Source organism: Myripristis murdjan, chromosome 9, assembly GCF_902150065.1.
Source record: "Myripristis murdjan chromosome 9, fMyrMur1.1, whole genome shotgun sequence".
In the NCBI taxonomy this organism is placed as follows: domain Eukaryota; kingdom Metazoa; phylum Chordata; class Actinopteri; order Holocentriformes; family Holocentridae; genus Myripristis; species Myripristis murdjan.
The window spans coordinates 28,532,027-28,558,332 of NC_043988.1; the positions used below are offsets into that span (position 1 = coordinate 28,532,027).

The window sequence follows — 26,306 nt, forward strand, 5'->3', positions numbered from 1 at the left end:
CTAACAAACAAGGGTTTCACAGATTATCATTAGAACACAACATAACATTCAACAAATACCAAATCAAAACTATAAACAAAAACACAAACCAGGGTCTTGCAGATTAACACTCAAATAAAAGAAATCATACAAAATCAATTCAAAAACTACAGAAACATCTTGAATGGTGGATAATTAATGAGTGGGTGACAATGGCAGAGTGTGACTCTCACCACACATCGCAGTTGGCCTTGGGTTCGTCCAGGCTGACTCTCAGTATGTAAAGGGCGCAGGTCAGGATCTTCAATGAGAAGTTGAACAGGCGGATCCTCAGACCTGCAGAGCAACAACATCACAACAAAACGTTGGACTGCACTCATAAACGATACCACTTGGGTGGTAACTGGCCAAATTGGAGTTTGTTCAAAACTCTAGAAGTCATTCCAGGGCTGACTCAGCTGGCTGGCCTTGTTGCTGTCATGTTTATATTCTTGGTCTTTTGCTCACAGTCCTCAACTTATCATTCTCTCCTTTCAGACATAAAACACTCCTCCATTTAATACCGTTGACCACAAGTCTGACGCTCCAGTGTTATGGCACAGCTATGTGATTGTGTGAGAGCATTTCTGAGGGCAGATGTACTCACCACTCAGCTCATCAGAAAGTGGTTAAGTACTGCTTAATGCTGGTTGTTAAGGTGCAGGACAGGCCCAAAGTGAAAGGCCTAAAGTGACTATATCTGTCAAAAGCCCTGAAGCATGGCTAATGCATCTCTATGCTGCTCCAGCACCCTGTCACAACTGATTTACTTTGACCGGTAACTTTCAAATCCTCCAAGAATAACACAGAATAACACAGGAGGTTTCACTTTGAAGTAAAGGCTTACAACAGGAAGAGGGGCTCTGCTGCAAGCTAAATAACCGGATTGTATGGAATGAGCTGAGAAGGTAACACGGTAATGTCAGTGGCAGTACAATTACCAGTTTGTAAAAAAAAAAAAAAATAAACAGGCTTAACAATGAATCGAAATACCATCAAAATTACAATACGTTGGAGTGCAATATCAACATTGCAGCAGTTGCAGTGTTTATATAAAAGTAAACTGAGTGACAAAATAACATTAGAAATGAAGTGCTGTAGTGCTACAGAGAGTGATATCCCCCACATGTACGAAAACGTTCGTTTTTTTGGTACAGACCCTAGTAAAAATCCCATCATAATCATTTTAAGCTTTTTTCAGTTAAAATTAAAACTGATGTAAAACATACCATCTACACTAAAACTGTGAATCAAATTGTGACTATAATATCTGTCAAAACAAATGCAAGATGGTTTCTTCACCATATCATTACATAAATCAAACCAACAGTAAACCTGCTGGTCTGTGTATTTGCTAATTGTACCTGTAACTGCAGGTACACTTGGCCGCCAGAGGGTGGCATTACGTGTATTATCTAAGGGCAGCACTTCCAATCAGCCAGTATCCAGCACCTAATCTCCAGTGACATGACCTCTTTGGACGCATGGCATCTATGCTAAACTAATTTGAAATTGGACAAACACAGAGAGCACAACAGCACGTCTATGTGGAATAGTTTGTCAGTTCCCTGTGGGCTGGTGTGACATTATCATTAGACTTTGTTACTTCCTATGTCAATGATGGTGGTCTCAAACAACAAACGGAAGGAGAAAAGGCAATAAAGCCATGTCGATGCCAATTATTTGTTAACTGCATTACAAACGCTGCTAACAGAGACACATGGATGCACACATGGAGTCACAAAGAAAGGGATGCAAAGACATGACTTCCTGACACAGCACAAGCAGTTTATCAGACGTGCAGTGGCATTGCCAGTTTTATCATTTAAGAAGTAAATATCTACGACCCTGCCTCATACCTCACCAAAACCATGTTTTCTCTCCTTGCCAGGCCACACTGTGCGAATCCCAAATATAGCACTTTACTCTGATGTGGCTAATGTAAAAATGAAAATCCTCGGCTGAGGCTGAAATTGGATATGCATCATCACTTACCGCAACTTCCTGTATTACTCTTTTATTTGTTCATTTAGCTCGGAGCATCTCTGGTGCAGGCAAGCCTCTTGCTATTTGAAATATAGAAGAATAAGAGAGCTGTGATTTTTCTCTCCCTTTCCCTTTTTCTCTCTCTCAGTTATACTTACTTGACCTTTGGTTTTTGATGAAGAAGAGCTTCAGCCTCTCCTTGAAGGTGTTCTCATTCACATAGAACTCCACCTGCACCCTGGGAGGAACAGCAGCATGACGTTAGCCTACAGGTAGTCAGATATGCAAGCAGGCACACCTATGCACACACACATACCCAGACACACACACTCACACAATGAAAAGAAATTCACAACTGTTCACATCAAACGTTGCAGTGAATCACAGTTGACTAAATATGCATCATCCAGTGGTATAACGAAGTCCTTGAGGAAGCAATCATATTCGCTTGGTGAAAACAAAGCCACTTATATCAAATCTTACCACACGCGTCTACTGTTGTGGAGTTACACATCAGTTATTTTGCATCCTGTTATTGCATGGATGTTCCATAGAATAGTGTGATATCCTGCCAAATTTTGCAGACTACTGGTACTTCTTTTTACTATCAGTGTCCTATTCTTTGAGGGTTTCCAGTGAAAATCTGCATCAGTGGGCACGCCACCCCTCTGACTAATCTTATTTTCTATTCAACATAAGTCATTATTTTCACTCCTGCACTGTACTGGCACACATATACTAGTAACAATGAGTAGCCTTGCTGTCATGCACATGCTATTATGAAGGCATGATGCATCCAAGATTTCAACTCTCAGTATGGGCTTTAATAGCTCCCCTGAGTCATGAGCCCAAACCCATCACTTCACTGGGACCACACAGTGGGTTTTGAATAATTGCTATTCACTCTTAATATTTCATATTCACACTGAATGTCCATCTGCATAACATTAAATAGCATTTTCTTTTTTATATAAAATCTCTATCTCTGTATGAATTAGTAGGAAGAAGAAAGAACAACCTAGCTTACATGGAGCAGAGGTGAAAAGTTACATTTAATTAAGTAGTGTATTTAAGTACAATTTTGGCCAATTACTTGAGTATTTGCAATTTGTGACACCAAAAAATTTTGATGCACTACATTTCAGAAGAAAATATTGTATTTTTTACTGCACTAAATTTATCTGACGGCTGTAGTCACTAGTTCCTTTGCAGAACAAAGTTTTATGTAAAACATATGATAGACTCATAAAACATGACCCATTGTTAAAGTTTATCTGCCCAAAAGTATAAAGGAGTTAGACCTACAACATCACGTAGAGGTTAATGCAGAGATGCATCATGCAATAATTTTACACTGAGGAAAAAAGAGTTTTTTACTTTTGATGGCTAGTATATTTTGTTGCTTAATCCAGGGCTTTTGCTTTCAGTGGAGTATTTTTTCATTATGGCACTGCTACTTGGATAAAATGAAGGATTTAAGCAAATTTCCACCAACCCAGTGGCATCCTTTTATAATTGCACTATAATCTCCTATTAATATCTACAACACAAATCATAGAGAAAGCGAATGACACATACACAGTGTTATAACAAATCTAGGGCAATTAAGGGGTTTGTCTGACACGATGCACATTAATGGGCTTGAGAGTTGGGCTTGATGATCACCTAGGCGCAAATGATGCTCTAGGTACTGTAACCTCTATGTCCAGAGGCAGCTCAGATGAATGTAGGATGTGAGGCAGACCCATTAAGTCTGTTTCTGTAATGTAGAGGTCTTGCTGCCATTAATGAGCGTGGAGGGGAATAATAATGGCTTCTCAGCCCTGGGAGGGACCCTTAGAGCCTGCTACCTTGTCTGACAGGATGAATAGGCCTACTGGGTGAAAAAAAAGACAGGAGAGGAGAACAGGGGGGAGGAGGGCAATTACGGCAGCCAATTCCTAAGGGGAACATATATAGAGAAAGAGAGAGTAGGTGGAAGAAAGGAGAATGTAAGACTGAGGGAGAGGGAGTGAAGGGGAGAGAAAAGAAACATACAGAGAATTGGAGAGACTGTATACCATCTTCCCAATTCCTACTCCCCTTTCTCCCTCTCCTGACTCCATCACCATGGAGACAGCTTCCAGGCAGGAAATGTTTGCTCACATGTGTGTGTGTGTGTGTGTGTGTGTGTGTGTGTGTGTGTGTGTGTGTGTGTGTGTATGTGTGTGTGTGTGTGTGGTGCAGAGCTAGAAAATCAGTTGCAGATACACATTGAAATGTTCTTGTATGAGGACACTTACCAGCACCTCTACCATGGCAGCATCCTACATGACGCATATAGCTATATGAAACCCACTGACAAGCTTATCTGATTAGCAAAGGGTAAAACAATCGCAAATGCATAATGGCAAAACAGAGAGACAGCGTTAGGGCTGTACCCGACTCAGAATTTCCTGAATCGAATCAGATCTGGACATTCAGTGCTATGATACCATTTGTTGGTGTAAGCAATTTAATTCAGGGACATTCTGGCAATCAGAAAATGCACTGGCACAACGTTCAGTGTTGACGGATTATGTATATTAAGCAAACATAATCAAATGCATGAGTCATGCAAACATATTTTTGGGCACTGAAAATCTATAATATGCATTGAGATAGATGTATAAAGATTTAAATTGACAGGACAATTTGAATCACTGTGCAGCTTTGTTGGAATATTGAGACGGAATACCGAGGAAACACACTATTATTTACTTTTTACTTTACAGGTAAATGATTATGTTACAAAAACAGCTTGGACCCAAATAGGTCTAAATTCATAGCTCCTTTCAGAGTTTCCACTATTGCTTCTTGCAGCAGCAGCATGGGGCATGAGGAGGCATATTTTTAGCCACAGTGATGCTACTGAATGACTACAGAAATACTACAGGAACATCATAGGTGGCAGTGTGTCTGTTTGCTTCTCCTACAATTTGTCATTTGATCATGGAGGTATGTCTTCGCAAAAAACACAAGACTCTCAATCGACATGAAGGTTGTATGACAGATATTCAGCTTCCTGAATATCCTGCTTCTTATTTCCCATACATATTTGGGTGTCCCTTTCAGGTATATTAATGGCCACTCAAGGATAATTCGACCTATCCGGGGTTTCCCATTAATGTATTAAACTTGGACACTCCGCTCAGGTATATTAATGGCTACCCAAGGATAATTGGACCCATTCAGGGTTTTCCATTAATGTATCAAACTATATTAAACTGTAATTTCTGGCGCCACAGTTTCACCCCCACCTTTATGGTCATCATCACCATGTAACCAGCACTTTGTTTGCCAACACACAGACACAGTCTTAAATGTGCTATTAGTGTGCTGGGTATAAAAATGTGGTACCTTTAGGGTATCTTAAATGCCAGTGACAGAAAGAGGCAGGGTGAGTGCTGGTGTGTGTGCACTGAGATGGAGAAATGCATGTGTGTGTGTGTGTGTGTGTGTGTGTGTGTGTGTGAATGTGTGTGTGTGAGAGAGAGAGAACTGAAGGGAAAAGCAAGGTGAGCAGGTTAAAGTAGTTAGTAAGTAAAGTAACCAGTTAAAATAATAAAATAAGATGGGCTATTAACTAGAACTAAAATGATGAAATAAGAAATACTAGAAATAGGCTCATGGATTTGATCTGTATTTTTTCCACATAATTTCAATAGACATTTAATATTCGCCACCCATCCCCACCACCACAGTTACAGTCTCACAGTATCAGCTTTAAGATTTCAGCCCCAGACGTGTTCTTACAGAGTGTCTCAAAATGACGTTGCTTCATTACTCTGCTTGTTTTGATGCAATTACAGCTTCTATAGAAAGTACAAACACCATAAAAGAGCAACAACTTTAGAGAGAAAAATCTCTCTGGAGAGTCTATCTGGAGAACATGCCAACTCTTGAGAGCTTTCTTTTGGCAGTTTTCCAATTACCCCTACTCACTTGACATCTTGGATAATTAGCATCAGTGAAATGACACTGAGGAAAGTCCTTCTAAGCCTATTTCATCTGCATGTTTGTATATGTGTGGGAGTGTAGGCTGGAGAAAAAACAATCTTAAGGCAGCGACATGTCTCCACCCTGTTAATATTATGGTATCATTCCCTTTGTATTTCACAGGACAACACAATCATTTTGCTGCCCTGAAGATCGAGCACAACAATGGGCCAGCCAGCTATTTGGTTGAGATGTAGATTTGGATCAACAGAGAGCATGAATACTTTATTTGGCTTTGCCGGGAACCATCAACAATGATAGCATATGCACACACAAATACGCATACTTGTTCACCCTGAGGCACAAACGAGGCGCAGGCAAACACATACACATATTACAGCATTCTCACGGCATTGCCAGTGATGGGATTACAATTTTATGTAACTTTTCCTGTCACACTGAGAGACCATGACTGCTGTGTAGACACTGTAAATACACATCAAACAGCCCATCAAACAGCTTTTTGACCTCAGGATAATCTGCCCAACAGAGCAGAGCTGTTTAAGTCTGCATTCACTCTGAATCATCTATTGTCAAACAGCAGCCAGATGCTTGCCGCCATATGGAATATTTGTTGGAGTGTTGCAGCCGCAAGCCCAGGTGAACAGTGGTATCAGTGAGCATCATGTTAACATCAATGAGGAGATAATGCTCATGAGTGCTGTGGGAGGAAGCTGTAAAACATGTCAATCCTGAGATGGTGAGCTGATGCTATAATAAAAATGTTGGCTACCAAGATGCAGACATTTGATCTGACTGTAACCATCTGTACAGGCCATAACCCTGTGTTAATCTCTGTTCGCCTCTCTCAGCCTTCCTCTAGTTTTCTCTTGTATTGCCTGAAGCTCTGCAGATCCACTACATGTATCAATCCTGTCAAAGACGTGAACATTTGTGTGTCAAGTCAAGGACATGAGGGTGTCTTGTACCTTAGCTGTATCTTTCCATTGTTCTGTCAACCCCTGCCCTCCTCAGCCTCATCTCAGTCTGACATATATGATACAGTTTTCTTTCTGTATCTCCAGTGAACAGCACTCATCACTTGTTGTCTACTTCTCTCCGAGCATGCATCCTTCACTAAAGAAAAGAATTCAGCATCTATATTTCAGCACTAGTCATGGCTGTTACCATTTCTTAACATAGTACTAACAGTAAGCAATAACTCCATGTTCTCCAGTATGAACATAGGTATGAGAGCAGGTAACTGTACACCAAAGACCACATAATGTCCCCATGCCATCAGGGGTATTTAAAGGTTTTTATATAAATTACATCAGAAACTGGACCAATATAAATGAATTATGAAGCCATTTACAATCAGTCAGATTTGTCAACAATATTGCAATATGGGGATACGCGAGGGTATCATATTACCACAACTAACATTAATGTTCTTATGTTTAAATTATGATGTAATGTTGTGCAGTCTAAATAACTTTGTAAAATGCCAAATAAAAGGCCCTCGTCTCTTGTCAATGTCATCTCAGATGAAGATGCCATGATTTAATGTAGTTTAGAGAGGTGGACTCAGTCAGTCTGGCTTCAGAAGGATGCATTTAGAAACGGGAAGGGTGGGAGGTACTGCTGTTTTATTCCATTCTGCTTTGTAACTTTTAGATGCTGCTAAATCCTACACACTGTTCCTTTAAGTAATATTTCTGCAAGATACAGGTACCTTTACCGCAGTATGATGTTTTAGTACTCTTTCCATCCCTGATAGTTTATATACAATTTTATTTTATTTTATTTGAAAAGAGGAAACAACTAAAGAGATTGATAACTACCTCCCGTCTTACCAAAAGAGTTGGCATAGCAACTGATTTTTGACCAATCAGGTTGTTTGGTTGGAGGGTTGTAGTTGTATAATGGGATATGATAAGATCCAAGCTTCAGGGAGTAGATGCAGCACAAAGTCCCTCTGAAATTTGATTATTTGTCATATTTGTAATACCAGCTCCTCTCTTGTAAACAGAGTAGCAACACACTGTCAATCATTGCCACCACACCCTGAGTATATATTTTGGATTTCTCTGTTCTCAGGTTTGCTCTATTATTCCTCTGACAGTGTAAACAGTTGGAGCATGAATAATTGCCAGGCACCGCCCTCAGAAGAGTTTCTGATATAAAAGCAGCAGGGACTTCTAAAAATATCATGGACAGGCAGGAATATTCAAAAGCTGTGGAGGCCTGTATGTTGTTCTCTGTTTCTGATCAGCCAGCTGTAGCCAAGTCACTTCTAACACTTCCCATGGTGTTTTGATGGGGAACAACTGTTACTGTCTTGCTTAAGTGTCTCATATGACTCTATAATCTGTGGTGACTCAAATATAGTACCGAATTTTCAGCTGTACCGTAACTCTGCAATGCACTTCTTCATAGCCTCATTACAGTATTCCAATGGGACAAAAATAGGTGAATGGGATTCAGGCCAGACATGAGCTGAGGCAAAGTGTGACGCCACTTTTTCAAATGGAGGTTGAAGCCAGGAACCTCTTGAGTAGTGTCAAACACTATCTGTTTGGATGCCAAATGTACTCACACACAGGATTTCTGCTGTAATCAAGTGGGTATGGTAGCAGTGGTAGTGGGAAAGGGATGTTAATCAACTTAATGTGAGCCAGGTGGCTTGTGAACAGAGAAGACCAGCATGAACACGCAGGCATGGGGCACCCCTGATGCTCTGCTGCATCCTTAGACTCAGTGTGAGCTGATGGATATGTGGTTTAGTAGTGAGAGAGAGTCTCATCCACTGTAAAGGTGCAAAAGATGTGTTTAAGGCCCTAAATTAGCACTACAACACTGAGTGCATGTTAGAGCAAAGTCCATTGCAGCAGCATTTTAATATATTTAAATGGGGTTTCAATCAATTTGTGAATGAATCATCCTACAGATGGCTCAATCTGTTTTTGCTAACTCTGTGAAAAGTCTGCACTTACCAAGGGGCAATGATGGCAATATAAATATCCATGCAGGTGGAGTGAATAATGGCCTTGGTGTTGTTGGGTATTGGCTGATACACAACTGCCAGCTATTCAGTGAGCAATGATACCTTGCTGGCTTTAAATGGATGTTCACAGAGAGGAACTTTCAGACAATATGAATGAATTATTCAACCTTGCTCTGATGGAAAGGCAATTCAAAGCAATTTCTGCATGTCTGTCAAGGTCAAGGACTCACAATATAAATGTGCAGTTGTAATAGGAATGTATTCATTTCTGATGCTCATTTAATCATTTACAGCACTATCTGAAAATAAATTGATTTCGTTGTTTAGTTATCTGTGACTTCATGACACTGACAAGTGTGGCATTGAGCCAAACAAATATATTCCTCACCAAAGTCACAAAAGTGCAATGATGACAATATTAGTGGACCAAAGAAAGAAACCATACTCTAATGATCCTCATGTAGAAAAACTATCTTAGTGCAAGAACACTTAAGCTGGGGTCATGGAGAAGAAGTTACAGACTGAGGACATCAAAGAAGCTAGGTGAATGGCATTCTGGTCAATTCGTGGCAAAGGCTAGTTCACCAAAAGCTGTGCCTTTATCTTCAAGAAGCCAAAGGGCTATAGAGTTAGACTCTTGAGGTTTCAAAGAAAAATACATAATAAAAAAAATTATTAAAAAAAAAAAAAGTCGCTCAAAAACTATTTGCTATTAGATGAATGTTTTGATTGAGACTCTCAAATAGAGGACTCTACAGAAAATGCCTGATTATTGATTTCTTAAGATCTTACCTTGACAGAAATGCTGTGAGAGGTGTTGCTTGCTGCAAAGTGTAAGGCTCTACTCTGAGAGTCACAACACTGAGATATAAGTGAGGTGCCGCCTGAACTCAATGATTAGATGATGGCAACTGTCAAGCCAAGTGAAAAGGGTATCTTCTTTCTACAAATTAGTCTCACACAGGAGCATATATCAAAGATAAATGACACTGTCATTTAAAACAAACTACAGGGTCAGAAAATGTTCAGTGAACTTCAAAGTCCTTTTGTCCGAGGATACAGGCCATTACACTAAGTTAAAAATAATAAACGGGTGTCTAAGAAAGGAACTGTGGAAAGCCAAGGAGGACTTTTCCATACATTTGTCAAGGACAAAGCGTGTGGTGGAAATAGATATAAAGACTAGACCACTCCAGGACATGGACATGATCTTTAATATGCAAACTATTGCCCTGGAACAAAGCACAAAATCTTCAATAAATGGAGCGTGGAGGTTTTTGCACAGCACCCACTAGGAGCTTGACATGGAACTAAGTTACCTTGAATTGAGACACGACTGTAGAATTATCTGCTCTTCTCCCTCATTTTACTGTTATGTAAAAGACAGTGAAAGTCATATGTACAGTGTATGCATATTTGAGTATTTAACTGACACATTAACAACAGAAACAATTGAGTATAAAAATGCAAACAACTAAAGTTACACTATAAAACCAGAGCACACACAGAGCCTTAACTGGATTACTTAAAAATAAACCATGATTTTATGCTGAAAAATTGGACTCACTGGACCCAAAGAAAAACACAACCATTTTATTTCAGTGAAAAATTTGGCAGAAGCACAACTGAGAAAGACACAACCGTCAAATGACAAATAATGTTTTTTCTGTTTGGATGGTTTACAATGTTATGCAGCAAGAGCAGATTAAATGGATTAAAAATACACCAATTGGCTCATCAGTTACTTTAATGCAAAATATGAACATGATAGGGTTTGTAAACAAAAAAGCCGCCTTCTTCTCGACCTTTTTGAACCTGCTCAATTTATTTTCTCAACTGGCAAGAAACCATCATTTTTCTGGTTTCACAGAAAAAGCAACAAATCCACTGTGGAAACACTAGACTAATAGTGCCCATTAGAAAAGACTACAGCAAATGTCTGGTATTACGTAATGTGAGAGAAACACTTCTGTGAAATAAAATAAATTGCAAAATAAATTAAGGTCATGTGATGCCAAATACACAAATGTTGCATTAAATTTCTCACATAATAAACTGTTCAAAAATTAAGGCATAGCTACTGTTGTGCTGTGTTGAAGGAAATAAAAAAATCCACGCTGGCAATCTTTTTTAATTTTAACAAGAGTCAGTTTTAGTTTTAGTTATATATAATCAGTCTCTGACATTCAGGTCATTCCAGGAGTTATTTTGTTATCAAGCGTTGCAATTTACTATTTCTGTACAATTTTCTCAAAGTTGCCTCATCTACTTCTACCTCTGTTAGCATCCTACACTTTCAGAAACTCTGTCAATAAAGCCCAGAGAGAAGACATGAACTATTTACTTTTGAGTCAAGGTGTGTATATAGGCATATGAATAAAGCTACTCAAAAAATCCGTAAACACTAGTGTGAGTCTAAGATTGCAGCTGTGTATCTTATTCATAACGTTAAAGTGCATTCTGGTCTCTTATATTTCTGTCCAGGAATGAGAAACAAGACACTGCTGAACCAAATGAACCCAGAAAGGCGGGATACATCACCAATAGCTCATTTCTCACACTGTTACAAATGTTTTAGGGTGAAGTTTTCCTGGAGTAATTTCAGCTTGTTGATCTGCAGTGCTTTGTGTGCATATACACTCAGCGTGAGTTCCTATTTAGAGAATCACCACCAAAGTGGATGAGGACACTGATGGAGGAAACATTTTCATCCCAGCATATCCTTGCAACTCACCACTTACCGCATCCCCAAGGAGCACAATCCATTTGCGCAATGCCAATACACACGACACCACTCACTTATGGTGACTGCTGACATGAAAACGTGCACATTAAGAAAACCATTTAACACATTGGTGTGGATTGTAAAGATGTTCAGTTGATCTAAAAAAAATTATATTAACACATTTTGGTCATCCATACTTACATAAGGATTGTGTCATAATATCAATCATGATACTTGCATCCTCACACTGGCCAACAATATTGCACGATAATGAGAAGATCAATACTGTAATTATTACAGTTTTTTTCAATCGCTTTACCTCCTTTGTCAACTCAGAAATGCTGGTATCAAAACAGTTAATCCATAGGCCTAATGAGAGGTGCACTTCCCAAAATAACACATTTTGTTTGCAAAAGGCTCTTACCATGACAAAACATTTCAAACATGCAGCAAAAGCACAATTTGTCACCGCCCAGTACAACTCGCAGTCAAGGGACATAATCCAGCCACTCACTCACTTCATACTCAACACCAAAATGCAACACACCTTTTTTAGTCTGAGCAGGTTCAACCTTACTTTTTTCCTGTGTGTATTGCAGTCATATTTTTGACAATTTACATAGTTACATATTGTAAAGCAAGTAGCAAAATCCAATATTTCCCTCAAACAACTCAACTTCTGCCCAAATGAGTAGATTCCTTCAGTCAGCTCTACTGTACTGTAACACAGCTGACAGCAGAATACAAAATACAGCTATCAGTTTGAACAAGGTTCTCCTGTGAGCTACACATTCAAATGTGAACTTACAATAAAGAATTGCATCCAAACTCAGAAAGACTTTGAAGTGAAATTATACTGTATTGATGGGAAAAACTGAAATACGGTAAGTCACATACAGTATTACACAGAAAAACTCAAAGGAGTTGAGAAAAAAAAATACAGAATACAATTTATAGGCCCCTTTTTTGTAGGTGCATCCTGATTGATTGGTGAATGGTGATTTGTGGAAAGGGCAGTGACGCAGGTGCACTAGTGATTTCATAGTGATGCAGGTCATTTCTATCAGCTGTGAGCAGATGTTTTGCTTTTGACTACCACAGTGAAGTCAATGGAGTCAGGGCCATGTAAATGACACATGTGAGAAGTGTTGTGCAAAAGAGCCTGAAAAATGTGTGAATCCAATCAAAAGGTATGAACACATTTGCAAAAGAAAACTTCTGCTGTGGTTTGGAGGTGAAGATGATGACAAAGTGGATCCCAGTTTCATTATACTGGAAAAAGCGAATGAAAAAAACTGTATTACTATGACATATGCTAGCAATATGTTCAACAATCTATTGCAAACAGCAGGCTTTAATGTAAAGAAACTTTTCTAAATGAATGATGGTTCAAAATTAATCATACATCAAGCTTCTAGGAACAAGATGAAAGTGGTATTTATGGTTTGTCATGGCTAGGCAATTACTGCATGCATTATCAAAGGAAAGCCAATGCGTCACAGGGTCAGTTACTACATATTTTATAGTTACTGGTCAAATCGCTCTTTATTGGGAGTCACTGCTCTCTCTACATGGGATTTTTGTTATAATTCGATCAGTTTTGATTTTCAAATTGTGTGTATTAAGATAAAAATGATGAGAGTGAGAGCCATGAGTCATCATTCTGGTACATTCTCTGAATGGATAATTCTCAGTGAATTAGATTATTGAGATATTACTGCGAGTTTGAACTTGCACCAAATTTGACTCAAGTGACAATAAATAAATAATAAATTATTAAATTAATAAATAGAAAATAAATAAAAATAAAAACCCCATTTCATTTACTTTCAGTAGCTGTTGGTTGCACAGCTCCATTTTCACTTCCTTTTTAAGCTGACTTTGAAGTGCTAGTCTTTCTGGTTGGCTGTTTTTGTTTTGGAAATGTGAAACAAAGCTAGAGGAGAGCAAGTGCATCATGCATGTAATTGATTTAATCTATTAGCCAGGAGCCGCTGTATGACAACTAAATGTTGACGAAAGAAAACACAAGACTTCAGCTATAATTATTTCATATCATAGAAGACACAAGAGTCTCACTTTCCCACAAGTAAACCAGTAAGAAGTGCTGAAACTACATTTATTAAACTAGCTGGAACTGGTACACTATAAAAGTATAACACAATAAAATTCAAAGGTCACCAACATCCTAAACCTGTGCGCTTTAGTTTTGTCTGTAGACCCTCACATGCTGCAGTCTCAAAACTACTGATAATTTTGTGTGGGGTTTTACAGCATCACTGGGCTGCACACAGGAGCGATTGGTGCACACTTTCAGTCAAGGTGCTGGGTTGAGAGTACATAAGCAGAAATTTGATCAAAGCACATAAACTGGTGTCAGCCTTTTCACCATTTACAATGTTGAGATAGGATCCCACAAAGCTTGATGGTGTATTTAAATGTTTTCTTTGAGTTTTTGTCTGAATAACAGGTGAAAAAGTAGCTTCTGTGAATCTTTTGTAGCACTGCCAAAACAACCACCGGTTGCTTTCTAAGCCGATTCAATCCAATCCCTCTGCAGGGTAACTGAGAATGAGACTCCGAAAAAAGTAACAGAAATCCCCCCCAAAACATCAGCACGCTGGGTTGAAAATGTGCAAATTCCAAAGTGAACGATATGTGCTTTGGTGCTCACACATCTGAAAAATTCCCTTGTCAGTCCCACGTACATTTACCATTGCAGACACAATCCATGCCATGCAAGCATGATGCTACCAGGGACTTACTGGGCGTTGGTTGAGTCCATACTGTACTCCTCCTGATACCTGGACGCAGCACATATGGACATAGATAGGCACAGGTTAAAAGGAAGCAGGGAAGAAAAGGGAGGGGGGTAGCTTGAAAGATGCCACTGCTCTTTTTTTGCATTTTCACGCAACCATTTCAAACCTTGGAGGAAATCTTGACCACATACTGGTCAGCAAGAAGAGGCTGGGCATAGACAGATTCTGATGTGGTGGGAGGCCATACAATGCTTACTCTGGAAGCATGTACGACACACATGCATGTATAAACAGACATCAATTTGATTGTGTTCTTAATCCCCATTTTGACATTCTAAAAAAACCTCATATTGACAGTGATACATGAACAAAACACACAAATCAGCCTGAATGAAAACTGAATGTCTGAGTGTTTATTTTTCACGTTTTCAGTTTTTCAAGCTATCACATCAGAACCTGACTTCGACCAGCTGTCTTCTGCATGATTAGCATTTCATCCAAGGAAAGGGTTGTACAAGAAACAAATTGGTGCAAAAAACAGCTCTCGAGGCCGATCAGGCTAGGGGAGGGGATAGAACAAGTGTTTTGGAGGCATGCTGTCACAGGACATTTGCAAAGTAAAATCTACACATTACAGTAGGTTCATCAGAAAGAGTGCTTCAACTGATTGAAGAACAGATGGGACACGAAATGCAAACCACAGGGGATCAGTTGACACGCCCTCCCGGTCCATCTCACTGGCAGCCACACTGAGATGACCATAAAGAGGGAAGTGTGATACACTGAAGAAACTGACAGACAGAGACACGTCCACACACTAATTTCAATGGATGACAGAGATGGATAAGGCCGATCAAAACAAAGTATGATCTGATGAGGAACAAATCACGCCAGCACTTGAGTGCACATTACAGAAATGACTTCCTCTGAAAACCAAATGCAAAGACAGAACCATGAAAGCTGCAGGACTTGATATTAAGTCCTGTGGAGTGAATATTAATGTTCTTGATTTATTCTTTCACCCTGGAGAGTCAAACAGTAATGTTTTTCATTAAAAAAAAAATGCGGTGCAGTGCTGTGTAGCTTGATTATAAAAAAAAAACAAAGCTCCAAAGAGATCATAGGGAACAATAAGCTCCACAATGTAATTCACATTTTTAAATTGCATCCATGTTAGTAGCCGTAATATTTTTTCACCATTAAAAAGCGAAAGTGAGGAGTCATCATGCCTTGTTGCATATAAAGGATGTCTGTGTTATATGACCCTCCTTCGGAAGAGACACTTAAATTCAGCTTCATTCAAAGTTTGATCTGATACCCCTACCCTCCCCCAAAATATCAAACCTTTTCTGTTGGACATCTGCAGCATGAGAACTGTATTACGTGGTAGTCTGGGCTGTACAGTTGAGAAATTTCTGACAAATGCGAGACAATCTTTAACATTATTTATGCTTTGCTAAAAGGATTTTCCATTAGATGCAGGAAGTATAGAGGCACTTGAGAGGACTGCTACCATTTGGGTGTAAACAAGTCAAGAGAAACCTTTTGCAACTGCACCAACATTACAAATGGTCGATTATTACTGTCCCCGAGACTCATTTACATTGTCAACTGTGAAAGTCAACTGCTATCAAATGCTTTGGAGCAGAAGCCTTTTGACCGAAATAAATAATTGAAGATTATTCTAAAATGCTAGATATCCAGTTTGGAAAAGAATCTTTACCTAATGTTCATATTTAATAGCTCTAAAATACGATCCTGTCAATAATCATTGTGTCAAACAAGCAACGCAGTTTCCTGCAATGCTTCAAAAATTCTTCAATTGTCTAAAAAGTAGTCAAGTATATAGATACAAATCGTTTTGCAGAAGTGGGTGTCACTTTTTTCAGAAGGCGGACATCACATTTTAAAAAGAAACTTTTTAGGCTAACTTAATAGAAACAAGGATGCAACTGAGGTGCTGTGTGTGAGAGAGCAGCACTGTCAGGTACAAAGTCAGTTCAGCAGTGGACTAATGCAATCAGAAAATTATTTGCTTATCAGAGTTTGCTGAGGGAAATCCACTGCAATAATGAGATCAACTGCTCTTCTGTGAGCTGGGTACTGGTGTGGTGGTTGTCTGGCATCACATTTATTACTACAATGAACCAATGAACAATAAAGATGCTATCTGGGTTGTAAAGAGCTTCAGCAGTATAGAGAAGAGGCTAAGATAAACAGATGTGCCCTTAGCCTCCATTAGCTTTCTATTGATAAGCCATTACTGACTCACATGCTAAACCTGTCCTTTTCTCTGTTCTTTCGACAAAACACAAAGAAATCGCACTGCTGGAAAAGAAATCACAATATCCATGCACTTAGCATCCTACTTCTTAACTTGACATTCTCTGTTGATGATAAAAGTTAAAAGGGTTCAGTGCAGGAGCAAATCGATTCTCACCTCTTGACAGCAGATCTGCAACGCCACAGATAAGCTGAGCAGCAAAGACGAGTGAAAATGACCGGCGTTTTCAATCAAAGTATGCTTTCACTCACATTAGCTACGAACTGTCCTCAAGGACTGAGTGCAATAACATGGGGGGGCGCCACACGGATCTCTGCAGTACTTTCAAGGATGGGTGGGATTTGTAGTCTCCAATCTATTTCCTGTTCTGGGAAGCTTGCCAACATCATACCAAAACTACATTATGCCCTACACCTGGCACGTCACAGACTAGTCTTTATGTAAACATGTAACAAAATCATATCTGTTAGAGAAAGATATCAATCAGCTGCCAACTACATACAACAAAGCATAACATTAATCTTGTCCTATAGCTGCATATATTCAGGCCTTATTGTAAAATAACCTTCACTATATTATATCAATATCATGAACAGAAAGGAGATATTGTCTGGGATTTTGGATATAATAATGTCATGATATGGCATAGTAGTCTTTTGCTGGTTTTACAGGCTGCATTACAGTAAAAGGATGCAATTTGCTGAACTTATTAGGCTGTTCTAGGTTGTTCTAGTTCTGTTACTTGCCTATGCCTGCTTGGTCATATGACCCACATTACTAATGATTGTATATCAAATATACTCTGTAAATATCTTATGAACACCAATAGCCATCTCTTCAATATCATCACAATACAGATATAAAGGAATTTGGTCAAAGATACACTATCTGATTTTGTTCACACTGGCCAGCTTTAACTTAGACACATATGCTCTCTGTAGGTGTCATGCAAGTAAGTGATGTGGGAGGACGGAGGCCACATGGCTGCAAAGAGACATGTGTACCTCTGCTGTGTGCATTGAGTCATTAAAAATCATAGTCTCAGTGATAACAGCCTTTCATAAAGGAAGACCTCTCTACTACGTGTGCCATCAAATCAGAATGCCTGCCTCCCAGCCACAGTTTTGACAGCTCTGTCCAAATGTGGACGCTGCACAGCCAGGGTTTCCAGTTTTAGGCTCCAGCTGTGGCTGGTGGAGTGCTACTCAGATACAAGTGAACCGGAGATGACTGCAAGGTGCCTTTAGTATGACAGCACCACTTGAATCAGCCCACGCTAATCTCGCTCCTCTATTGATTCTCCGCTAACTGAAGCTCCCAAGAAGCAGAAACAGGGATGCGTGATGTTAGGTGTGATCGACCTCTTGGCTCACACATGCATACACTCTTTAATAACATATAAGGGCACGCATAAAGACATTAAGTGCGCAGATGTATGTGCGCACATCCAAGGACACACGCTTGTGCATGCATACGCTCGCTCACACACACACACACACACACACGCACGCACGCACGCACGCACGCACGCACGCACGCACGCACACACACGCACACACACACACACACACACACACACACACACACACACACACACACACACACACACACACACACACACACACACACGTGCCTCAGTGCTGTAGAGAGTTGATGTAGGACTTATACATGCTTTTACATGTAGTCTCTTTATACTGAAGGTCTCTTGACTGGAGAGATGCAACTCGGGCACTTGTTTATGCTTTCAGTTCTCAACCATCAGGTTAACTAATGAGTGATATCACCCACTCTGCTCAATAAACATTAATGACAAACATCTCATTAAAAAACCCCTATCAAACCATGGGTAGTCTGATCAAAATTAAAGCACACAACTGTTCTGTGACAGTAGAAATAAATAATTAAAGATTAACACATGAAAGAGGAGGAGAAACAGAGCAGCCAGCCTGCAAAAAAAAAAAAAAAAAAAAAAAAAAACAATAGAGAAAGTCACTTCATTAATTTGCAATTACTGTGTGACCGGGATTCTGTGAATACTGCAAACAGCAAGTCAGAGCTTGGCAAGTGATTAATGAACAAATAAATTGTGGATGAAAATATGGATTCTTTCAAGCATTCACATCTAGCATGTGGTGCATCAAGCAAATTAAGCAAACAACTGCATTGAGGACATCTTTATAGCAAAATGACTATAAAGAGAATATGAAATAGTTAAGGGAGAATGTAAGGCAGCCTGGGGTGAGAGTCTTGCCAAAACCACTCCCATAGCTGAGTCCATGAACCTGCCTCTCCTTATTACATTTTCATGAGTGTGGATTAGAATTAAGACACAGAATATTTCAACTATCTTCCATCAGTTCTTCCTAATTTACTATGATTTATACCAAATTAACTTTTATCCAGCTATTCAAACTGGGGTGGATTACCCAAGACCATTTACCTAAGGTGGCTGCTACTCCACCATGCTGAGTTGTGGTCGACTAAGGCTAAACGTTACATTTGCTGCTGATACTGATATCGCTCTTAAATGTGCCCATGGCATGAGAGGGCACTCCACCATTTGAAGAGGATAACTGCATTTAAGTGCCTACTGTAGGATGACAAGAAGCCATGTGGGAGAAGGAGAGGCCTGGATCTAAATAAGATAAAAAGCCTGGGTCGTGCTCAGGAGGATTCGTAAATTAAACTCAGATTAGAGTTATAGTATTATGAAATCTGTCTGGAAGCTGACCTGATTTTGAAAGAAACTCATGAACTTCATTAGCCTTTTATGTGTCAAAAAATAAAGTTCAATGGACTCCAGTTACATTTCAAATACCTGCACTGCCCACCGCACAGGCTATACTGCATAAACAATCCTCCACTACAGTTAAACCATTACAAGATTTTGAAAGCTGATACAGATAATATTTTTAGACTGAAGCTGCAAGTAGCTATTTTGTTTATATTTTCATGCCCCAAAATTACAAAGGTTTTTCGTCCAAAAAATATTTATCAGCAGGGAAGAAAAACCTATGAAGCAACATCAAGATCACGGGACTCTGAAATTCTCCAGAAAATCCATGCTAACTTAAGTTTTTTGGGTGCATTGGTGGCTCAGTCAGTTAAGGTGGATACCGCGTAGCCTACAAGCAACATTTTGTGTATGAATCCGGCCAAGGACCTTTACTCTATCTCATCCGCCTGGCTTTCTCGATTTTGAACCATCCAAGGAAGGCAAAATGGCAAGAAAATTCCAGTCTTCATAAATAACGGAATAAATTCTTTTAGGGGGGTTAGCAGCTCTTTGCCTCTGAGTCTTTATTAGTGCCTTTACAGTGTAAAGAATTGAGCTGTCCATACCGAACACACCAACATCAAGGGGGTTCCCAGTAGTTGTAACTTATGCAGTGATAAATAAATATGGGATGTGGTGTTCTTGATGGCGATGGTCCAGAATATTGATTCTTTCACTCCTCCCTCCCTGTCCTCCCATCATTCTCCAGCCAGCTGGACACAAATCCCACACTGATCGCATTTCACAACCCAGAAAGCTCTCTGCTTCCTGACAACAGGCTGTCAGCTTGTAGTGGCTAGACAGACTTTGATGCTGCACAGAGTGTAAATAATATATAATATACTTTATAAATGATAGCATAATGAAAGCAACCTCTGGAATTTTTAAATATTCTAGATATTTTAAGTGGATTTGAAGTGATAAAGATGCAACTAAGCAGTATGCATTACATCAACAAATTGAACTGTCAACATGGCTCTTCTATATGATATCTGTATACCTTTAGTGAGGTATTTTACATTTAACACCCTTCATGTTAGTAATGAACATTTGTTATTTTTGTGGTGTGCAAAAGTCTTATTAGTATTCATATACTTGAATAAAACTCCTTTCGAGTTCATTTACAAAAGGACTTTAATGGTGACACTTTGCTCTGTCTGTAATTTTGCTGTCTTCCTGCAAACATAATTTTGTAGGCAGCAGAGCGGTGTGATGTGATGGAAATACTGTAAAGCACTTTGAGTGTTCAGTAGACTTGAAAAGCACTATAGAAATGTAATCCATTTACCATTTATGATTTACAAAACAAATCCTTCAGTCAATTCATTGATTAAATGATTAATCCATCAGGGATAGGGATGGGACAAACCTTTTTGTGTCTGGCTGTGAGGAAGAGCAGCAAATATTCATCTATACTAGTAAAACTGTCCAAAATAGGTCACTGCAGTGCAAAGCAGTGACATATTTAAAATCTAAACCTCAAACATGCATTAGACAATGGATTTTAACACTTAAAACGTCAGCCACTAGCTGATATTGTGTATTTGATGCCCATACAAATAGTCTGGTATTTCAATATTGCCGCAGTCAACATTGTAAAATTTCTCACAACCGACAGCCAATTTGCTTTCCTTCCAGCCCGTCTGCACCAGTGGGCAGCTGACTCATACTCTTTTGTGAGTATACAAGGCTGAGCTTCTGATGCTCTAACAGACCAGCCACCATAACCACAACCACCTACACCAGCAACACTACCAGCTTCATCATCATCATCATCATCATCACATCGATTGTTGCAGCCATGAATATCATTTGTATTTCCTGCAAGGTGTGATGACAAAAATGCCAACAAGATCACTCCAAGCTGCCCAGTTAGTGTTGCTTCAAGCTTCAAAACTATCATGAACTTCACTAGTGTCATTATCACTAGCATTATTTTCAGTGTCTAAAGACAAAAACACTAACCATGTTTTGAGCATTCTAATTAGCATCGCCGTAATATGAAAACAATTAAATTAAATGAAAACATTAAATGAAAACACTCTGAACTACACCATCATCTAAAGCCTCCATCTATACCTATTTTGCTCATCATTGCTGTAATCATCATAAATATCATCACAACATTCTAACTGACATCTTTTCTGGCGCAGCACACCCAAGACATCATGGTTATCATTTGCATTATCATCGTTATTAAAAATCTGCACCAATATCATGACTGACAGCAACTACTGCACACTTACTATATAATTCAGAAGATGCTGGAGGTGAAGGATGAACTGGAGGAAAGCATCTGTATGCTATCTTTGTTGCAGATTTCAGACTTATTGCAAAGAATTCAGATTTTTTTTTTTTTTTTTGAGACATTGCCATGACCAACATGTATTTAAAAACATCACCCAGATCATTCTTAGCTCCACCATCAGTGTCCAACTATCTGAAACTTCAACCCTGGGGAAAAGTGTTCCTGCCTAGGCCGTAAGGCTGTGCTACCTACATTTAAATGAGTTTGAGATGGCATCCTTGACACTGTGACACACCACGACATCCTTCTTGGGTTGAAGCTAAAGAGACGTTTTGTGCCGGGGGGCAGAGTTGCACTTATACAGCTTCCTGGAAGTCTGTGCAGTTTCAGCTGAGAGCAAAAAACTGAACAGTGCTGAAATATTTGGGACTGAACTGTGTAACACTGAAGAAAGTATGCAATGAGTACACGCACTATTAATGGGGAATTAAAGTGCCTGGTGAAGGAAGCTGAGCAACCATTTCATTAATATTTAAAAATTCACCAGGTTCACGGCAAAACATCATGATTATGACTAAAATAATAATCCTTTTGTGCTACAAATGGTTATTAGAATTTTAATCATGACACTTTGAGATTCAAAAGTATTTTACTGCATTTCTATTTGTGAAATGCCAACATCCTGTTGTTATTAACTGTAAAAACTAGAATCATAATCTGTGATTGTACACAATTAATGTGCAGCGGACATGTCCATGGTTATTACAGAATATCAGTGTTCAAGCAAATGCAGAATGATTGGGTGAATTGATTCTTAAGCAGAATTCTGATGACAAACACAACTGAAAATGTCAACGGTCGATGAATGAATACTGACCAGAAAAATGTGTGCTCTAAATACTCAGAGACTGAAAACACTGCACCAACAACACACCAGTCGTGCAATGGATTCTGACACACGGCCAAACAGCACAATCTTTCAGTTCTCAGCAAAATGAAGTAGCACCTAGTATGTGTTCTCTACCTGAGAGGTGGGGTAAATATGACCTTTAACAGAGGCATTTCTGGGAGAAAAGAAAGCCTTGCTTCTTCTCTGAAACAGGTGCTGCTTCTGTCAGCTGTTAGGTGTTCAGCTTGTAACACACAAACCACCTAAACCACATCTGTGTTGTTTAATAGGGCAGAGCACAAATTAACCAAAAATCACTCCTGTGCAGTTTGGTGGTTGCTGTACATACAGTACCATTCTGTGTCAACCTAACCTCCCCATGGTTTGCATTTACGTGAAATCATTTCTTTCTCATTCACATGAAATAAACAGGATATGCTCTCATCATCTCAAAAACAACTTAATTGCTGAATGCAATTGGCAATGCATTCCCCACCCTCCTGTCTAGGACCATTAGCATTCATAAAACTGTAATTATATTGCAGCATCCATCGAATTATGTAATCACTAAACACTGCAGCCATAAATTGAATCCCGTTGATGCTGAGAGAACTGACTGATGGCAGAAGGCACCATCAGATCTGTATCAGTGTTTGCAATCACTCTCTCACTGTCATAAAACTGACACGTAAAAAGGCTCACTGAATCTATTACTGTAAATATTTACACCCGCTGGGGAAAATATTCCACCCTATGCGCAACGATTATGTCATTCGTATTCCTATACATTTCCATGGGCAATATCAATTCATTGTTGGATAGATTCAATCGAATATCGATCATGGCGCGACTTTTGCCGAGGGATGATTACAAACCAAGTTATTAGAAGACTTTATCTGCACCATGCGCTCCCGGCAACATACCAGCCAATATTTCGTGGATGCTGCAGGTTTGCAAACGAGCTGCATTCAGAAACATGCGACTTGGTGCGGATCTGCGGCAGCTACCTTTGGCCGGCATCGCTCCCAAAAGAGCCCATGGTCCGGATGGGCTTCGAGGGGTTGACCCAGGTGGGCTCTGGGGTTTTGTGAGCCTCCGTCTTGACGTCTGGGTCGATCTCCGAGGGCGACGGCGTCAGTTTTGCGCCTGCCATGTCGCTCCTCTGCCTCCCAGGTTACCTCCAGCGGAGCAGCAGCCAATATGTTCCTCCCGGTGTCAGAGCTGGCTCAGGGACCGACGCCGCCTGAAAACCGCATCCTCGTCTCACTTTAGCTGCAAGAAGACGGAGGAAGAGTTTCTCCCTCCCTGCCGCATCACGGGATTCGGCGACAAACTGAGGGGAACATCAGCTCTTCTCCTGCTTGCTGAGCGCTCCTTCATCCCTGGGAGATGATGCGAGCTCCCATTGCGTTTAAGCTTCAGGCGTCGTCACTCGGTAACGTCAAGCACTCAGCCAACCCCAGACTGCACGGGCTCCCCAACGGGTTACATAACTGTCAACATGGTGAAAAGGTTCCGTGATGATCAGGGATTCATTTGGATCAGACACCCTCAGCCAACCTGCCAATCATTCGCATGGCATGCTGTCCATCAGTGGCCAGTGGGCCGGTGCGTCGCGTGGTCCCCGTCACCCTCAATAATCCAGAAACATAATTTCTGCGGATGCTTAGACCCACCAAGTTAGTTACTGAAGTGCAAACTCTGTTCTCTTTAAAAGACAAGAATCACTGTCTTGGTAACACTTCAGGAGGCCATAAATCTAAGATACAGTTATGTTATTAGTTGTCCTTATAATAATAAATAAATAATAAATGCCCCTCATTATTCTGCTCCTAAGGGATATCATCATGCTATATATGGGCTGATTATGGATATAAATGGTTTTATACTGAGTCACCAAGAGTCATGTAATGTAATAATGCAGGCAGAGCAGCCACAGACAAATGAGCAGGTGTCCTACACAAACATGCCATCAGTGTGCCAGTTTGCATTTAGGAGGCACCTAATATTTTACGTTTACAGTTTCATTCCATTCCAAACAATGTGCACAACCTAAATGAGACAATAAAGTGGGTCAATCAGCTGACTGACCAGGAAGCTGAGTTATGAAGACCAAGAAATTCACTCATGTTTCACACAGTTTCTATTAAAAACAACAACAACAACAACATAAATCTTCATAATAATTCATGAGATGATATTGTAGCAATATCAATTACTCCACACAATAAAAGGTCCTCAATATTAGCAAGTCAGAAGGCAAATCTCTATTACTATAGTGCTTTTCAAAATCAATGTTTTAGTGCTTCACAGAACCAAAAATGCAAACACATGACAACATTAGCTTCAATAAAAATGCCAACATGTAGCCCTGAAGATGAGTTTTAAACCACTGTTTAAAAAGCTTTTGTAGAGTTTGCAAATGTGACTCACACGGGGGAAGCTGTTCCACGGCCTGGGAGCTACAACAGATTTTGGTTTCATATTTTAATTCTGACAGTGGGACAAAGTCCTTTGGTACTAAGACCTCAGTGACCTCCCATAAGGGATCAATAGTTCACAGTATATGAAGGTGCTAGCCGCTGCAAAGGCTTACACGTGATCGATCCTCAATTGATCCAGTAGCCAATATAAGAAGGCCCATATGGTGTTGATGTGAGACTGACAAGGAGTCTGTCAGTAGCTTTGCAGGCATGAAAGGCATTGGAGTTATCAAAGCAACTATTTACCTAATTCCCCTTCAGCCATCATTGAAGTGTTTCTGATTCTGACTTTTGAATTATTATTTGCTGACAAAATGTGTGACAATAATTCTCAGCTGTGAAAAAGCCTGATATGGTGGTTTCACAAAACTACCAAATATCAGGTTAGGTGCCAGCAAGCCAAGGCACTGTCTAATCTTGTCATTTATATGATTCAGTCTGATAACAAGGACCTCAGTTTTTCTGGAGTTTAGAAGAAGAAATTGTGCACTAGTCCAGAAATGCATGCACAGTGACTAGTAGTTTATTAAGATACTTGGATAATGTTATTCAGCTCCTATTAAGTACTAGGATCTTAAAAGCCTGTTGCTGATAGACATGGTTCCCCCATCTACTATAAGTATGCAAGAGTCACAACAGTCATAGGCAGGCAGAGCCACAGACAAATGAACTGGTGCTCCAGACAAGCATAATATATAATGTAGTCATTAGATACCACATCTTGAGCAAAACTTAGATTAAAAAAAAAAAAAAAAAAATGCATTATGAAGACAGTTACAGTTTTTGCAAAAAAAAAAAAAAAAAAAGTGTTACCAATTTGAATCCTGGACTGGCTGGGGAAATTTGGAAGGTGAAAAAGAACAAAAAACACTCTTTTCCCCGAAACAACTACTATCAACATGCCTTTGAGCAAGGCACTTCATCCATAACTGTTCCAGTGAAGCTGTGTCACGGTGAAGCATGGCGTTACTGGAAAAGTTATGTATACATGCACAGTCAACATGCCCTGGATAAGGAAAGGCTAAAACACTGAGAGAAATATCCACCTCCACTCTCTCCTAATTGCCAAAAAGCATTATCTTAATACAGCAATTACTGTAATACAACTTGGGCCTGCATGAGACACAAACAAATGCTGATCAATAAACAGCACATCATATGATTTTTCCTG

The 26,306-nt window shown here is 39.7% G+C and overlaps 1 protein-coding gene across 1 annotated transcript in view; it reads right to left on the reverse strand.

Moving 5' to 3' along the window:
* Nucleotides 1-26,306, reverse strand: part of kcnt1b (potassium sodium-activated channel subfamily T member 1b) — an 84,686-nt gene that overhangs the window by 35,417 nt on the left and 22,963 nt on the right. The window contains 2 exon segments of the mRNA XM_030060156.1: nucleotides 213-315; nucleotides 2,163-2,242. Of these exon segments, the coding sequence (XP_029916016.1) occupies nucleotides 213-315; nucleotides 2,163-2,242 (183 nt within the window).